Genomic DNA, 17,259 nt, shown 5'->3' on the forward strand with positions numbered 1-17,259 from the left:
CATCTGTCAAAAACCTCCACCATCTAGGCCATGCCATCTTCTCGCAGCTGCTATTAGGCAGAGGTATTGATGCCTGAAGTCCTACACTGTCAGTTTCAAGGACAGCTACTTCCCTTCAACCATTCAGTTCTTGAACCAACCAGTAAATCAAAGGTTATGGGGAGAAAGCAGGAAATGGATACTGATTGTGCATGATCAGCCATGATCACAGTGAATGGCGGTGCTGGTTCGAAGGGCCGAATGGCCTACTCCTGCACCTATTGTCTATTGCCTATTGTAAAACTCCAATCAGATTAGCAAGACGAGGCATACTTTGCACTAAAATAGACCTTGTTTTTTTTTGTTTCAAATGTGTTCTCTCTTGTAACTATTGTGTGTAATTCACGTTTTTGTGAATTCTCCTTTTTTGATGCTATGTGCCCATGATGCTGCTGCAAGTAAACTTTCATTGCATTTTGCACACAATAAAAAGCATTACATCTTATATGACACAAAATATTAAACTATATTTATAAGTCTACCATCTGAAACTTAAGTTTTAAGGTGTAGATCACGGAAATGATTTAGTCTGACATCTCAAAGTTCAAAGTACATTTATTATCAAAATATGTATACTATATACAATTTTGAGATCATCTTCTTGCAGTCATCCACAAAACAAAGAAACACAATAGAATCATACGGAAAAATGCACACAACAAAGACCATCAAACATCTAATGTGTGGAAAAAAAATCATGCAAACAATTAAAAAAAAAGTAAACAAGTAATACATAGGACATGAACTGCAGAGTCCCCAGAAGTAAGTCCACAGCCACAGAGCCAGTTCAGTGCTGAGGCGAGTGCAGCCAGTCCAGCAGCCTGACGGGGTTCAGTGTTAAGACCGGTAAAGCTGGTCCAGGCACCTGACGGCTGCAGGGCAATGACAGCACTCGAACCCGCAGTGTGCATCCAAGACTCCTGCACCACCTGTCCAATGGTAGCAGCGAGAAGCGAGGGAGATCTAAAGGAATATATTCATTTGCCCAACCTGACCATTCCTAAGTTGTCCAGCAGATGGCACTGATAGTAATCTCAAGATCAACTGGCCCAGAAACAGTGTTCTTTTACTTCCATCAACATTAACACTTATTTACTTTCCTTACATCAAATGGAGTGGGTTTTACTGGAATTTAGAACTGGAAATATACGGCATATATAAGTGTCTCCACCTCACCTGCTCTGGAGATCGTGATTTCCAGGATAACCATCTTTCTCGCCAATCTGGTCCCACCATATCATGAAGTACAGATTCAGCTATTAAAATAATGGGGCATATATGAGAATTCCAGCTTGCAAAATAGAAAAGATAAGCATTTAAATAATGCCCTTCAAAACTACAGCTCAGTCAATTAAGCACATTTGACATGTAGTCATCCGTCACCCTTGAACAGACATAAAGACCAACATGGTAATGACTACATAATTAGTTTTAGCCATATTAATATGTGGGGAAATATTATCCAGAGCATCGAGAAAAAGTCCCCTGCACTTCTGTGAGCAGCAAAGAGTGTATTTTAGCTTAACATCCCATTTAACAGGTGGCATCTCTGCTCTCCCCCAGTTGTATATCAATATGTCAGTGTGGATTTATTGCTGAGGTTTCTACAGTAGGACACTCTCATGTGGATGACTGTGCTATTGCATTTGGTACCAAAACACGGAGCATCACTTTCAAATGCATTTGTTTAACACACAGATAAGTGGCACCAAGCTATTTGTCTTTCTTTCTAAGTATCTGGCCTAGGTAATTTTAATTCAGTTAACACATATACTTTCCCATCTAAACAAAACATTCAACAGGCAGGCCATCAAACAAATTCCATGTAGTCTCAATAGTTTAAAAATGCAAACTCGAGGAAATCTGCAGATGCTGCAAATTCAAGCAACACACACAAAATGTTGGTGGAATGCAGCAGGCCAGACAGCATCCATAGGAAGAAGCACAGTCAACGTTTCGGGCCGAGACCCTTCGTCAGGACTCACTGAAAGAAGAGATAGTAAGAGGTTTGAAAGTGAGAAGGGGAGGGGGAGATCTGAAATGATAGGAGAAGACAGGAGAGGGAGGGATAGAGCTAAGAGCTGGAAAGTTGATTGTCAAAAAGGATACAAGGCTGGAGAAGGGAAAGGATCATGGGACGGGAGGCCTAGGGAGAAAGAAAGGGGGAGGGAAGCCCAGAGGAAGATGGAGAGCAGGCAAGGAGTTATTGTGAGAGGGGTAGAGAGAGGAAAAAGGAAAAAATAAAAAAATAAATGAATAAGGGACGGGGTAAGAACGGCAGGAGGGGCATTAACGGAAGTTAGAGAAGTCAGTGTTCATGCCATCAGGTTGGAGGCTATCCAAACGGAATATAAGGTGTTAATCCTCCAACCTGAGTGTGGCTTCATCTTTCATCCTGCCCTCAAACTTACCTGGTCCATTTCCGACACCTCCCTCCCCTTTCTAGATCTTTCTGTCTCTATCTCTGGAGATAGCTTATCTACTGATGTCTACTATAAGCCTACGGACTCTCACAGCTACCTGCACTATCCTCTTCCCACCCTGTCTCTTGCAAAAATGCCATCCCCTTGTCGCAATTCCTCCGTCTCCGCCGCATCTGCTCTCAGGATGAGACCTTTCATTCCAGGATGAAGGAGATGTCTCCCTTTTTTAAAGAAAGGGGCTTCCCTTCCTCCACCATCAACTCTGCTCTCAAACGCATCTCCCCCATTTCACGCACATCTGCTCTCACCCCATCCTCCCGCCACCCCACTAGGGATAGGGTTCCCCTTGTCCTCACCTACCACCCCACCAGCCTCCAAGTCCAACATATAATTCTCCATAACTTCCGCCACCTCCAACGGGATCCCAACACCAAGCACATCTTTCACCCCCCCCCCCCCGCTTTCTGCAGGGATCACTTCCTGCGTGACTTCGTTGACCATTCGTCCCCCCCCATTCCTTCCCACCGATCTTCCTCCCGGCACTTATCCTTGTAAAGTAAGCGGAACAAGTGCTACACATGCCCTTACACTTCCTCCCTCACCACCATTCAGGGCCCCAGACAGTCCTTCCAGGTGAGGTGACACTTCACCTGTGAGTCGGCTGGTGTGATATACTGCGTCTGGTGCTCCTCGTGTGGTCTACTATATATTAGTGAGACCTGACGCAGACTGGAAGACCATTTTGGTGAACACTTACGCTCTGCCCGCCAGAGAATGCAGGATCTCCCAGTGGTCACACATTTTAATTCCACGTCCCATTCCCATTCTGATGTCTATCCACGGCCTCCTCTACTGACAAGATGAAGCCACATTCAGGTTGGAGGAACAACACGTTATATTCCGTCTGGGTAGCCTCCAACCTGATGGCATGAACATTTTGACTTCTCTAACTTCCGTTAATGCCTCTCCTCCCGTTCCTACCGCATCCCTTATTTATTTATTTTTTCCTTTTTCTCTCTCTGCCCCTCTCACAATAACTCCTTGCCTGCTCTCCATCTTCCTCTGGGCTTCCCTCCCCCTTTCTTTCTCCCTAGGCCTCCCATCCCCTCCCTCTCCCTTCTCCAGCCTCATATCCTTTTTGCCAATCAACTTTCCAGCTCTTAGCTCTATCCTCCCCCTCCTGTCTTCTCCTATCATTTCGGATCTCCCCCTCCCTCTCTCAAATCTCTTACTATCTCTTCTTTCAGTTAGTCCTGACGAAGGGCCTCGGCCCAAAAAGTCAACCGTGCTTCTTCCTATGGATGCTGTCTGGCCTGCTGCGTTCCACCAGCATTTTGTGTGTGTTGCTTGAGTCTCAATAGTTTTCTTGGTTTAGAAGCTGGGACAAAATGGTGCTCCGGCTTATCACCAAAGCAGGAAAACAGTAAATCAGGCCATTTTGGGGTACTAGGATTTTGTGGAAGAAGGAGAAGGTAAGTCATACGAATAGCTATTTCCTGAACTGAAACATACCAAGTATTTCTTTTTAAAAGGATGGATTATGCCGGGAGAACCTAAACCGATGTAGTATTGATGGAAATGGAGTCTGCTGGGGGAGAAGCAAAGTAGGAAGTGTTGAGATTTTTGAAAAATCAATCAGGCAATTCGAAGTCAAATAGCAGACTTTGTTAATATAAACAGCTTACAAGAAGTCCCAACAAAAAAAAATATGATAAGAGAATAACTTTAAATTTCTTAAGGATAGAGGAGCAGAATACAAGAAAATCGGAGCAACAGGAAGTCACCAGGCCCCTCAAACCAGCTTCGCAGTTCAATATGATCATGAATGAGCTATGCTGGTCTCAGCTCCACTTCAGAGAAGTTTCCCATGAACCTCAATTCCTCAAGCTTTCAAATATCTATCCAACCTCACCTTAATCTTGAAGGGATGTGCTAAAGCTGAGCAGCTCAGAGTTCGTGTGAAAATTTGAAATGAAAAGGAGAATACTGGAAATGCCTATCAAATTGGGGAGTGTCTATGGAGTTAGGAAAAACTCAATAATTAACGATTATAGATGGAAAACCTTACCTCAAAATTAACTAGTTCTGATGCAAATAGAAAAAAAGCAGTTTAACTTGAAGTGTTGAATCTGACATGCTGTCTAAAAGCTGTTACATGCACAGATGGATGATGTGTTGTTCCTCAAGCCTCTGCTGGACCTCAGTGGAACAGTGCATGAGACCACAGGTACAGCGGACAGAGTGGGATTGAGATCAAACATCACCCTTCATTCTATCCATGCCTTGGCCATCATATATGCAACATAAAATTAACTTGTTTTCTCACTTCCCAGTTCTGATGAAGTTTTTTTTTTGATCTGAAATGTTACCTCTGTTTCCTTTTTCACAGATGCTGCCTGACCTACAGGATGTTCCCAGTATTTTCTGTTTTAATTTAAAAAGAGAGTACAAGTTTGAAATCTAAACTAGCTTTTAAACCTAAAAAGACATTTGCAGAAGTTAGGAATTCAATTAAATGTTTGTAAACTTACTGTCTTGAAGACGGGACTGCAATGTTTCCTCCAGAAAATGTATTGCTGCATCCCATTGTTGTTTGTCAGATATAGAACGATCTTCTAAAGCATTGTGCTGGATTACTCGCTAAAGAATAAGAACAATAATAAAATTTGAATGTGTAATGAAGTAAAATATCAAATCCTACCCAATTTCAGCAATGCTTGTATTTCATAAACTAGGATTTAGTACTATTGAAAAAATTGGCATTGTAATGAAATATGCTATACCTCTAAAATTTAACTAAAAAAATTAATGCCTATTACATTTTGCAGACACAATATTCTATTAATTTCAAATTAAATTAAACATTAACCACATGCAAAGAATTTTATGAGGTTCCAGTTCATAATTAATTTGGATTTTTACACGTTTAGCATTTTGGCAAATAAAACTATTTTACAAACTACTTTGGATTTCTTTTATCCCATTTACTCTACCTGAGAGGGCATAAATCAGATCATTCTCCAGGTAGTAACACTACTCGCTATGTTTTTTTCCCTCTGGGTAGCATCTTAATGTTACTGATGACCAACAGAACTCTTAAAAACCTCAACAACTCTTAAAAACCTCCAGTGTGTTGTAGCTAACAACACACTGGAGCAATAAAAACAAACATTAATTGTGGGCATACATAAATGTTTCTCAAAGCTGTAATTAAAACATTATTTAGTATAGAGCACAACCTTCCACTTAGATGCTGTAGTGTGAACAGCTTTCACATGAATACACATATTAAATAGCAGAACAGATGCAATGCATTTAATATTAAAACTGTTTTAAAAGTCTTTTGATCAAAATGGAATTCAAGGAAGTTAAATACTTGAAAGTAAGATGTTTTGCTCTAAAACCTGAACTATTTTAACAAAACCTTCCTGCCCTTTTCCTGGATTCTTTGATCTTCTTGCTCCAGATAAATATATTTATCTTCATCATGAAGTCATATTTTAATTAGATCATCTCTTATTTTATTTAACACTGGAGAATATACTCCCATTTTACTCAATTCCTCCATGCAGAACAACCTTTTCATTGAGGAATAAAAACCAAAACTAAACAACATTCTTTAATACCATTCTTCACGTAGATTTTCTCACTCCTATAATCCAAACAGCTTCCTACAAAAGTAAGAAAAAAATCACTTGCTTACTGTATCTCTCTTATTTACACTCAGTGACCACTTTATTAAGTACACCTGCTCATTAATGCAATTACCTAATTAGCCAATCACATGGCAGTATCTCAATGCACAAAAGCATGCAGAGGTTCAATTGTTTTTTTAGACCAAACATCAGAATGAGGAAGAAATGTGATCTAAGTGACTTTGACCGTGGAATGAGTATTGGTGCCATTTAGGGTTGTTTAAGTATATCAGAAACAGCTGAACTCCAGGGAGTTTCACACACACAACAGTCTCTAGAGTTTACAGAGAATGGTGCAAAAACACAACACATCCAGTGAGTAGCAGTTCTGCGGGTGAAAAAACCTTGTCAGTGAGAGAGCTCAGGGAGAATGGTCAGACTGGTTCAAGCTGACAGGAAGGCAACAGTAACACAAACAACCACATGTTATAATAGTGGTGTGCAGGAGAGCATCGCTGAATGCACAACACCTCAGAGCTTGAAGTGGATGGGTTACAGCAGCAGATACAATAATAAAGTGGCTACTGAGTGTATGTAAGTACAGGAGGAACCTAATAAAGTAGTCAATGAGTGCAATGTAAGGATTCCCAATCTGGAATAGTAGTGTGTTCTCTATTTATTTATAAATTTGCACTATATTTTTATTACTCTTTGAGTGCATGTCTGATTCACAGAAGCATTTTTCTTTAAATAAGCAGAGTGCCACCTTGTGTACATTGTACTAAAATTCCCATTACATATTTTGCCCATCATTTATGGTTTATAAAATTTCACTGAAGAAAATCTTTTCCAGGAATTCATCCCTTTTTATAGAGGGATGGCTATAGTTTTATTACAATTATGAAAAAAAAAGTTTTTTCAATTTTTCCTACATAACGTATCTTTTTCCCTAATGACGGGTCAGCTGAGGCCCAACACTGATCCTTTCACAGAACCTCCAAAACACTCTGGCATTCTGGAATGAGACACTTACACCTCTTCTCTTTTCTTCTGTTAAGCAATCCTTAGTCAGTACAAGTATAGCACTCCTCATCTTAAGTGACACATTGCTAACTACAAACAACTAAATTCAATTTTGAACCGAATATTCTGGAACTCCTTAACATCATTTTAATTCAGGAGAATTTATATGTATCAATTGATTTTGTACCAGACTGTCTTCAGCTTGCTCATTCCATTTGTGACGCTTTATACTTTCATCTTTGACAGCCTGTTTTAGTTTGTCAAATATATCATCATGGTTTTTTCCCTTGTGTTCAGACATAAAGCGGGCAAACTCATCCTCCAATGTTTCCCAAGCAACCTGAAATCAAGAATATATGCCTGTGAATAAAATTGCTTGAAATGTTTATTACTAAACATTTAATGAAATCCCACAATTAGGATAACTACTCTTACAACGGTCCCTGACATTGCTTGCACACTTTATGCTAGCTAAATTTCTCAATAGGAGAAACACTTATTTTTAGTTCTCCTTTTAAATAAATGCTTAAATAAATGAGTGAAAAATCTGAAATAAGCATTAAAACAACAATTTAAAAAGAGAATTTATCGCACTGAATTCAATTATTAACCTTACAAATTCCAGTGTCTATAACTTTTAAGCATGCTGGTCACCACTGTCTCAGTCAGTGACCTGTGGAGCTAATGGCTGTTTTGGTGGGAAAGTGGAGACATTATGCACATTACGGTACATCAGTTTCTGAACAGGAAATCTTTGGGTTCCAGTAACTCTGTTGCTGAATATCATGTATGGAGATACCAAATTATACAAAACACAAAATTAGCATGTGTTACATTTCATGTGAACAATCTTAAAATGAAGTCTACTGGGCAAGTTCAGGTTCCCAGCCTCTATAAGGACAAAAGAAATGGAGGAAGGACAGGGTGAACTTAGCTGAGAAGGACAACAAATGCAATAATCCTCACATGAAAGTTAATTGCTTTGTCATATGTCAGGGTTTAGCATCACACTCCCAACAACTGTATTGGCAGGTAAAGTAGGGCTAATAGAGGAGAATAAGCTCAGGCTGAAAGAGTGCAAAGCAAGAGAGAAAGTGGAAGTGAGAAGGAGGAACAGCAAGACTAAAAGAACCTAAGTACATGCTTTGACACATTGTAGTGATGATAAAAGGTGTATAAAAACAAATCACACTTTCAAAGATACAGTATGCAAATGAAAATAGCTCTTTAGAAATACATTCCTTTTAGTTCTCTCTTTATACAAATCGTCCAAAATACAAATTGGCTTGTCTGCAGAGCAGGAGATGACAGAGGGAAATGGAGACTTTCCCTTGTGGAGTTTACACAGCAGTTTAAAGTGCAAGCGGGGTCTATCACGACTTGTCTGCCTAATGGGACATCAGAGAGAGTGGAGACTAGAATATAAAAGCAAGGATGTAATGCTGAGGCTTTATAAGACATTGGTCAGATTGCACTTGGAGTATTGTGAAAAGTGACGTCTTGGTCAATATGGTGCTTGTGTACAACACTCCCTCAGTCGACATCTTCTGGATAGACCACAGAACTACTTCTTTCACTTCTTTTATGTCTTAAACGTCTATTTTTCATCATGAATATGTTTCTGGAACTGTTGGAGCCTAGGATTTGCAGTTTGGACATAGTTTGGGTGAGCTACTGCTTTGCTATCTCCGAGAGGATTCCAAGAGACGGTAAGCATGAGCCTCAGGGTGAGGAGGCTGCGGCAGGAGGGGGTGGGAGCCAATGTTCAACTCCATTTTGCTGATCAAAGCTTCTACTGTTTGCCGATTAAAGCAACAAGGGAGACTGAAACATCCAGGCGAATGCAGAAGCGCCAGCTACCTGCCTTCTGATTGTTGGTGGGATCACTCTGCTGCCAGAGAGGGGAGCCTGTGTGGCCTGTCACTATGCCTGAAGGTCATTACTGAGGTTTTCTGTGTATATGGATATGTACTTGGACTACGGATTTTTAATCCAGTCTTACAGTTTTTTATATTCTGTGTTTTCACCCGATCTTTCTTTTTTTTTGTGCAATGGTTGATGCTGTTATGGAATTTTGTGTAGGGGGAGGTGGGGTCTAGGGGTTGATAGTCTTGTTTTTTTTTTGTTAGTTTCTTTGCATAGGGACAGGGGATTTGGAGGTCGATTTTTCTTTTTTGCGTTTTGTGCAAGGGAAGGGGTGTGGGATGGGCAATGGTTTTGTTCATTTTTTTCTGCAGGGAGAGAGGTATTGGGGGCTGATGTTCTTGTTGTGTTTCTTGTGGGGAGAGGGGTTTGGCAGCTGATGATTGTGTTGCCCTTCTTTTTTCTTGGTTTTGTGGCTAACTGGAAAAGAGGAATCTCAGAGTTGTATACTGCATACATACTTTCATAATAAATGAACCTTTGAGGTTTGGGCACCTTATTTAAGAAAAGATGTGCTGGCATTGAAGAAAAGGAGGTTCATGAGAGGGATTCTGGGAGTGAAAGGGTTAATGCATAAGGAGTGTTTGATGGCTCTGGGCTTATACTCGCTGGAGCTTAAAAAAATTAGGGGATCCCACTGAAACCTATCAGATTTTGAAAGGTCAACACAAGTGGATGTGGAGAAGATGTTTCCTACAGTGGGTGAGTCTAGGTCCAGAGAGCACAGCCTTAGAATAGAGGGATGTCCATTTAGAACAGAGGTGGGGAGGAATTTGTAGAACCTGTAGAATTCATTGCCACAGCCAGCTGTGGAGGCCAAGTCAATGGGTATATTTAAAGTGGAGTTTGATAGCTTCTTGATTAATCAGGGCAAGAAAGGTTACGAGGATAAAGCAGGAGAATGGGTTGACAGGGATAATAAATCAACCGTAATGGACTGCCAGAACAGACTCAACAGTCTGAACAGCCTAATTCTGCTTTTATGTCTTATTGTCTAAATAATCACTGCTCAATTTTAAATATCAGCAAATTACATAAGATGCAAACCAACTCCAACCTCTACTGCTTTGTGAGGCAGTTGTTTGTCTGTCCATTGTTTGAGCTTGATGTCCACTGTGGTATTGAATGTGCCTGAATTCGCAGACTGAGCAGCAGGAAGATAAATATTCTCTATCACATGAGTGGAGACTTTTTCCCATAGCTTTCGCTGCAAAATTTCTTCCCTAGAAACAAATTTAGAATTCCAATCAGTCAAATTGCTGTGGCTCATTTTTTTTAAGGATAAGACAAAGTAACTTCAAAGAAAATATTTAAACATACACATATCTTGCTTCCTACTGCACCAACATCTAAGCATGTTAACATGTAATTAAATCAAATACTATCAATTGTTAAAATAATGTTGTAGGTGACCCTGTGGATCAAGCTCAAAAGTTTTTTCCAAACTATAATGAAAATCATCCACTGCCTGTGGAAAAGGCTTGAGGAATTTCCTTGTAATTTACACAAGTTTTACACAATTGATAAGTAATAATGGTATTAAACAAATGCCTCAAAGATGTTAAATAATTACTATAAAATTGAAACTGCTTATAACTGACAGGCATATGTTTCTTTAGTCATGGATCCTCAAAGTAGATTACCAGAATAGAGGTTTAACTTTCATTCTCAAAAATTAACTTGTATGCATCTCAGAAATTAACGCAATATGCATCACCAGTGTAAATTTAATAAAAGCATTTCAATATATGAAGTTCTATTATAAACTTCATATTGAGCAAGTAAGATGCATCATCCAGTGATTCATGGCACTTTCTCTGAGATGGAACGATTTTCTGTCCAAAATTTGCCCTGAAAGATAAGCCATTCTCAAATCAAACAGGGCATTGCCATGTCTAATATTTTAATATGAGGTTCTACAAAAACAACTCAGTAAGTAAGATGTAAGAGTGTGATCAGACAGTGGATAATTGCTGCTATGATGAACTCTTGTGTTTTAAAGCTGGGCAATTAGATACATAGAAACATAGAAAACCTACAGCCCAATACAGGCCCTTCGGACCACAAAGCTGTGCCGAATATGTCCTTACCTTAGAGATTACCTAGGGTTACCCATAGCCCTCTATTTTTCTAAGCTCTATGTACCCATCCAGGAGTCTCTTAAAAGACCCTATCGTTTCCACCTCCACCACCGTCACTGGCAGCCCATTCCACGCACTCACCACTCTCTGCATAAAAAAATCCTGACATCATCTCTGTACCTACTTCCAAGCACTTTAAAACTGTGCCCTCTCATGATAGCCATTTCAGCCCTGGGGAAAAGCCTCTGACTATCCACACGATCAATGCCTCTCATTATCTTATACACCTCTATCAGGTCATCTCTCATCCTCTGTCACTTCAAGGAGAAAATGCCAAGATCACTCAACCTATTCTCATAAGGCATGCTCCCGAATCCAGGCAACATCCTTGTAAATCTCCTCTGCACCCCTTCTATGTTTTCCACATCCTTCCTGTAGTGAGGCGACCAGAACTGAGCGCAGTACTCCAAGTGGAGTCTGACCAGGGTCCTATATAGCTGCAACATTACCTCTCGACTCCTAAACTCAATCCCATGATTGATGAAGGCCAATGTACCATATGCTTTCTTAACCACAGAGTCAACTGTGTAACGGTTTCTTCCCTCAAGCTATTAGACTCCTCAATTCCCAGAGTCTAGTCTGACACCAACCTACACACACACACACAACTGAACACCATTCCATTCCCTTTGCAATTTTTGCTCATTTCTATCTCAATTCCTGCTAAAACACTGTTTACATTTACATAACTTATTATTATATTGTAATTTGTCCTTTACTGTGCCTATTGTCTTCTTTATTAATTATTGTACTGCCTTGCACTCTTTTGGGCACTTTATGTAGTCCCGTGTAGGTCTGAAGTCTAATGTAGTTTTGTGTTGTTTCAGGTAGTCTAGCGTACTTTTGTGTTGTTTCATGTAGCATCATGGTCCTGGAGGAACGTTGTTTCGTTTTTACTGTGCACTGTACCAGCAGTTATGGTTGAAATGACAATAAAAGCGACTTGAACTTGAACCTGCGCAGCACCGTTGAGTGTCCAATGGACTCCGACCCAAGATCCCTCTGATCTTCCACACTGCCAAGAGTCTTACCATTAATACTATATTCTACCATCGTATTTGACCTACCAAAATGAACAACCTCACACTTATCTGGGTTGAACTCCATCTGCCACTTCTCAGCACAGTTTTGCAGCCCATCAATGTCCCGCTGTAACCTCTGACAGCCCTCCACACTATCCACAACACCCCCAACCTTTGTGTCATCAGCAAATTTACTAACCTATCCCTCCACTTCCTCATCCAGGTCATTTATAAAAATCACAAAGAGAAGGGGTCCCAGAATAGATCCCTGAGGCACACCACTGGTGACCGACCTCCATGCAGAATATGACCCGTCTACAACCACTCTTTGTCTTCTGTGGGCAAGCCAGTTCTGGATCCACAAAGCAATGTCCCCATGCCTTCTAACTTTCTCAATAAGCTTTGCATGGGGTACCTTGTCAAATACCTTGCTGAAATCCATATACACTACATCTACTGCTCTACCTTCATCAATGTGTTTAGTCACATCCTCAAAAAATTCAATCAGGCTCATAAGGCACGACCTGCCTTTGACAAAGCCATGCTTACTATTTCTAATCATATTATGCCTCTCTATATGTTCATAAATCCTGCCTCTCAGGATCTTCCCAATCAATTTACCAACCACTGAAGTAAGACTCACTGGTCTATAATTTCCTGGGCTATCCCTACTCCCTTTCTTGAATAAGGGAACAACCCTCTAATCCTCTGGAACCTCTCCCATCCCCATTGATGATGCAAGGATCATCGCCAGAGGCTCAGCAATCTCCTCCCTCACTTCCCACAGTAGCCTGGGGTACATCTCATCCAGTCCCGGCGACTTATCCAACTTGATGCTTTCCCAAAGCTCCAGCACATTCTCTTTCTTAATATCTACATTCTCAAGCTTTTCAGACCACTATAAGTCATCCGTACAATCGCCAAGATCCATTTCCGTAGTGAACACTGAAGCAAAGTATTCATTAAGTACGTCTGCTATCTCCTCCGGTTCCATACACACTTCTCCACTGTCATACTTGATTGGTCCTATTCTCTCAAGTTCTTATATTCTTGCTCTTCACATACTTGTAGAATGTTTGGGGTTTTCTTTAATCCTGCTCGCCAAGGCCTTCTCGTGGCCTCTTCTGGCTCTCCTAATTTCATTCTTAAGCTCCTTCCTGCTAGTGTTATAATCTAGATCCCTATCATTACCTAGATTTGTGAACCTTTCGTAAGCTCTTTTCTTCTTGACTAGATTTACAACAGCCTTTGTACACCACGGTTCCTGTACCCTACCATCCTTTCCCTGTCTCATTGGAACATACCTATGCAGAGCTCCATGTAAATATCCCCTGAACATTTGCCACATTTCTTCCATATGTTTCCTGAGAACATCTGTTTCCAATTTATGCCTCAAAGTTCCTGCCTGATACCCTCAAATTTCCCCTTACTCCAATTAAACACTTCCCTAATTTGTCTGTTCCTATCCCTCTCCAAAGCTATGGTAAAGGAGATAGAATTGTGATCCAAAATGCTCTCCCACTGAGAGATCTGACACCAAACCAGGTTCATTTCCCAATACCAGATCAATTACAGCCTCTCCTGTTGTAGGCTTATCTACATATCGTGTCAAGAAACCTTCCTGAACACACCTAACAAACTCCACCCCATCTAAACCCCTCGCTCTAGGGACATGCCAATCGATATTTGGGAAATTAAAATCTCCCACTATGACAACCCTGTTATTATTACACCTTTCCAGAATCTGTCTCCCTTTCTACTCCTTGATGCCCCTCTTACTAATGGGTGGTCTATAAAAAACATCTGGTAGAGTTATTGACTCCATCCTGTTCCAAACTTCCACGTACAGAAACTCAGTAGACAATTCCTCCAGAACTTCCTCCTTTTCTGCAGCCGTGACACTATCTCTGATCAACAGCGCCATGCCCCCACCTCTTTTGACTCCCTCCACGTCCTTTCTGAAACATCTAAAGACCGGCACTCGAAGTAACCATTCCTGCCCCTACACCATCCAAGTCTCTGTAATGCCACAACATTATAGCTCCAAGTACTGATCCACACTCTAAGCTCATCCGCTTTGTTCATAATACTCTTTGCATTAAAACAGACACATCTCAAACCATCGGTCTGAGCGCCTCCCTTCTCTATCACCTGCCTATCCTCCCTCTCGCACTGTCTCCAAGCGGTCTCTATTTGTGAGCCAACCACCTCTTCCTCCATCCCTTCAGTTCGGTTCCCACCCCCCAGCAATTCTAGATTAAACTCTCCCCAATAGCTTTTGCAAATCTCCCTGCCAGGATATTGGTTCTCCTCGGATTCAGGTAGAACCTGTCCTTTTTGTACAGGTCACACCTGCCCCAAAAGAGGTCCCAATGATCCAGAAATCTGAATCCCTGCCCCCTGCTCCAATCGCTCAGGCACGCATTCTATTCTATTCCTATACTTTCTGTTATGTGGCACAGGCAGTAATCCTTTGTGGTCCTGCTTCTCAACTTCCTTCCTAACTCCCTGTAGTCTGCTTTCAGGACCTACTCCCTTTTCCTATGTCGTTGGTACCAATATGTACCACAACCTCTGGCTGTTCTCCTTCCCACTTCGGGATATCGTGGACGTGATCAGAAACATCCCGGACCCTGGCACCTGGAAGGCAAACTACCATCCGTGCTTCTTCCTTGCGTCCACAGAATCGCCTGTCTGACGCCCCAACTATAGAATCCCCTTTCACTGCTGCCATCCTCTTCCTTTCCCTACCTTTTTGAGCCACAGGGCCAGACTCTGTGCCAGAGGTGTGGCCACTGTTGCTTCCCCCAGGTAGGCTGTCCCTCCCAACAGTACTCAAACTGGAGTACTTATTGTTAAGGGGGACAGCCACAGGGGTACTCTCCAGCTTCCGACTCCGGCCCTTCCCTCTCCTGGCTGTTACCCATTTACCTGCCTTCGCAGGCCCTGGTGTGACTATCTTTCTTTGTAGGATTGACAGTTATCGGCCATCTGTAACTCAGAATCCAAGACAGAGTATTTTCTTGAACAGCAAGTGTAATAAATGTGACACACACTTCAAGACTTCAGTTCAACCTTTAAAAGTATTTTTAAGTTGCAAAGCTTTGCACATTACAAATTAGTAAATGTTGAGGTACCATTTCCCCCCCCAAATCACTTTGGTCGGTGTAGTCTTTTTCCCCCTCTCCCAAATGCTTTTGAAAGGATTAGCAAGTAAAATCTGGCTAAATCCAACATATGGCCTTGACACGAAAGATCTGAGCACAAGATGAACAAGTTAAGTCAGTGTTCAAGTATTCTATAATTTTGTATTAATGTGGAACATTAATGTAAAATCACTTCTGCATGGAAAACACGTTTACCAGTATTTCCCTTTCATCAGTGCATATATTACTGTGCATGCAATTGATTCCCATTTCTCTGTTCTATCCACAAGTATTAATAACTGATATCTGCCAACTGCTACATTTCAGTTTCAACAAAATCCTACTTTAAAAAAATATTTTCAGACCAGAAGTATCATTGTGTTCAATTCTTACCAACATAAACCAGTTCAGAAACTATGCCCATTCAGTGCTTATACTAATAAAATAACAAACACAAAAGAAAGTACTGAACAATTCATCATCAAATTGATTCAGCAACTTTGATTTATCTCCTTCTCAGCTCTTGAAAAGTTGCTAATCTATCATGGATTCCCAGGACAACCAAGTACTTATTTTAGGGAACAGATTTAAGTCCTTTACCAGCCAATGAACATATTTCACTCTATATTACTAATCAATATGACTATTACGAATTAAACTGGCCTTTAACCCTTCATTATTTTAATAATATTGCATCTTAGACCATATTTACAGAAGGAAAGATTAACTGTGTCGATGAACTTTTTTTGATAAAGTACAGTATATGTTGGAATGGACAGCATAGGGGAAAAAAAAGTCAGAATATATCAACTGTTGATCTGAACATCTAAAATTAAAAAAGCAAATAGAAATAAGAAAGACTGACAAAGAAACAGTAAAATATGGTAACCTTTCACAAAGTAAGAGAAAAATCACTAGATAGATAACCAGAAGCCTTGTATTCTGTTTGAATACAAACCAGACACAAGGCAAGCACATGATCTATTTTATTGTATTGTATTTCAGAAGAGTAACTGGTCACAGATTTGGCTTTTTGACCCAGCACAACTATAAAACAATTCTTCCCATTCTCAATGCGCTGCATAAGTAATTACCAAAAACACTTCAGGCAAATTCTAAGGTCTATGAACTAAAACACTATCTTACATTAGAATACAATTAAATTTGAATATGCAAAAATGAGATAAAATATACTCAAAGACAAGATTTAATCAGTAAGGAAATTAAAATCAAGGATTATGGAAAAAAATAGAGAAACGGACTTGTAGAAAACTGCATCAACCATGATCTTATTGAATGGCAGTTGTCATATGAAAACTAGGAACAGCAAATCACGAGGTTCCCCTTTGTTCCTACTTCAGTGGTCTTATATCTACTCTTTATTCCAAACACAACCAGGAGAAAGCTGCAGATGCTGGAAATCCAGGCAACACACATAGACTGCTGGAGGAACTCAGTAGGCCAGGCAGCATCTATGCAAAAGAGTACAGTCGATGTTTTGGGCCGAGACCCTTCATCAGGACTGGAGAAAAAAAAGATGAGGAGTCAGAGTAAGAAGGTGGGGGGGGGAGGGGAGGGAAGGGAGAAACATGTTGATAGGTGAAACCAGGAGGGGGGAGGAGGGGTGAAGTAAAGAGCTGGGAAGTTGATGGGTGAAAGAGATATAGGGTTGGAGAAGGGGGAATCTGATAGGAGAGGATAGAAGGCCATGGAAGAAGGGGGGGGGGCTCCAGAGGGAGGTGATTGGCAGGCAAGGAGATAAGGCGAGAGAGGAAAATGGGAATAGGGAATGGCGAAGGAGAGGGGGGAGCACAAAGTAGGGGGGAGGGAAAGATGTGCTTGGTGGTGGGATCCCATTGGAGTTGGCGGAAGTTACAGAGATTTATGTGCTGGACACAGAGGCTGAT

General features: G+C 40.9%; 1 protein-coding gene across 4 annotated transcripts in view; it reads right to left on the reverse strand.

Annotated features, from left to right (window-relative positions):
* Positions 1-17,259, reverse strand: part of opa1 (OPA1 mitochondrial dynamin like GTPase) — a 142,427-nt gene that overhangs the window by 51,622 nt on the left and 73,546 nt on the right. For all 4 annotated transcript variants that reach the window (XM_072255295.1, XM_072255293.1, XM_072255294.1 and 1 more), the window contains 4 exons: positions 10,101-10,266; positions 7,308-7,460; positions 4,994-5,102; positions 1,216-1,295 (listed from right to left, as the gene is read on the reverse strand). In XM_072255295.1, the coding sequence (XP_072111396.1) occupies positions 1,216-1,295; positions 4,994-5,102; positions 7,308-7,460; positions 10,101-10,266 (508 nt within the window). The remainder of the gene's footprint in view (positions 1-1,215; positions 1,296-4,993; positions 5,103-7,307; positions 7,461-10,100; positions 10,267-17,259) is intronic.

The sequence above is a fragment of the Mobula birostris genome, chromosome 4 (genome assembly GCF_030028105.1).
Source record: "Mobula birostris isolate sMobBir1 chromosome 4, sMobBir1.hap1, whole genome shotgun sequence".
NCBI lineage: Eukaryota > Metazoa > Chordata > Chondrichthyes > Myliobatiformes > Myliobatidae > Mobula > Mobula birostris.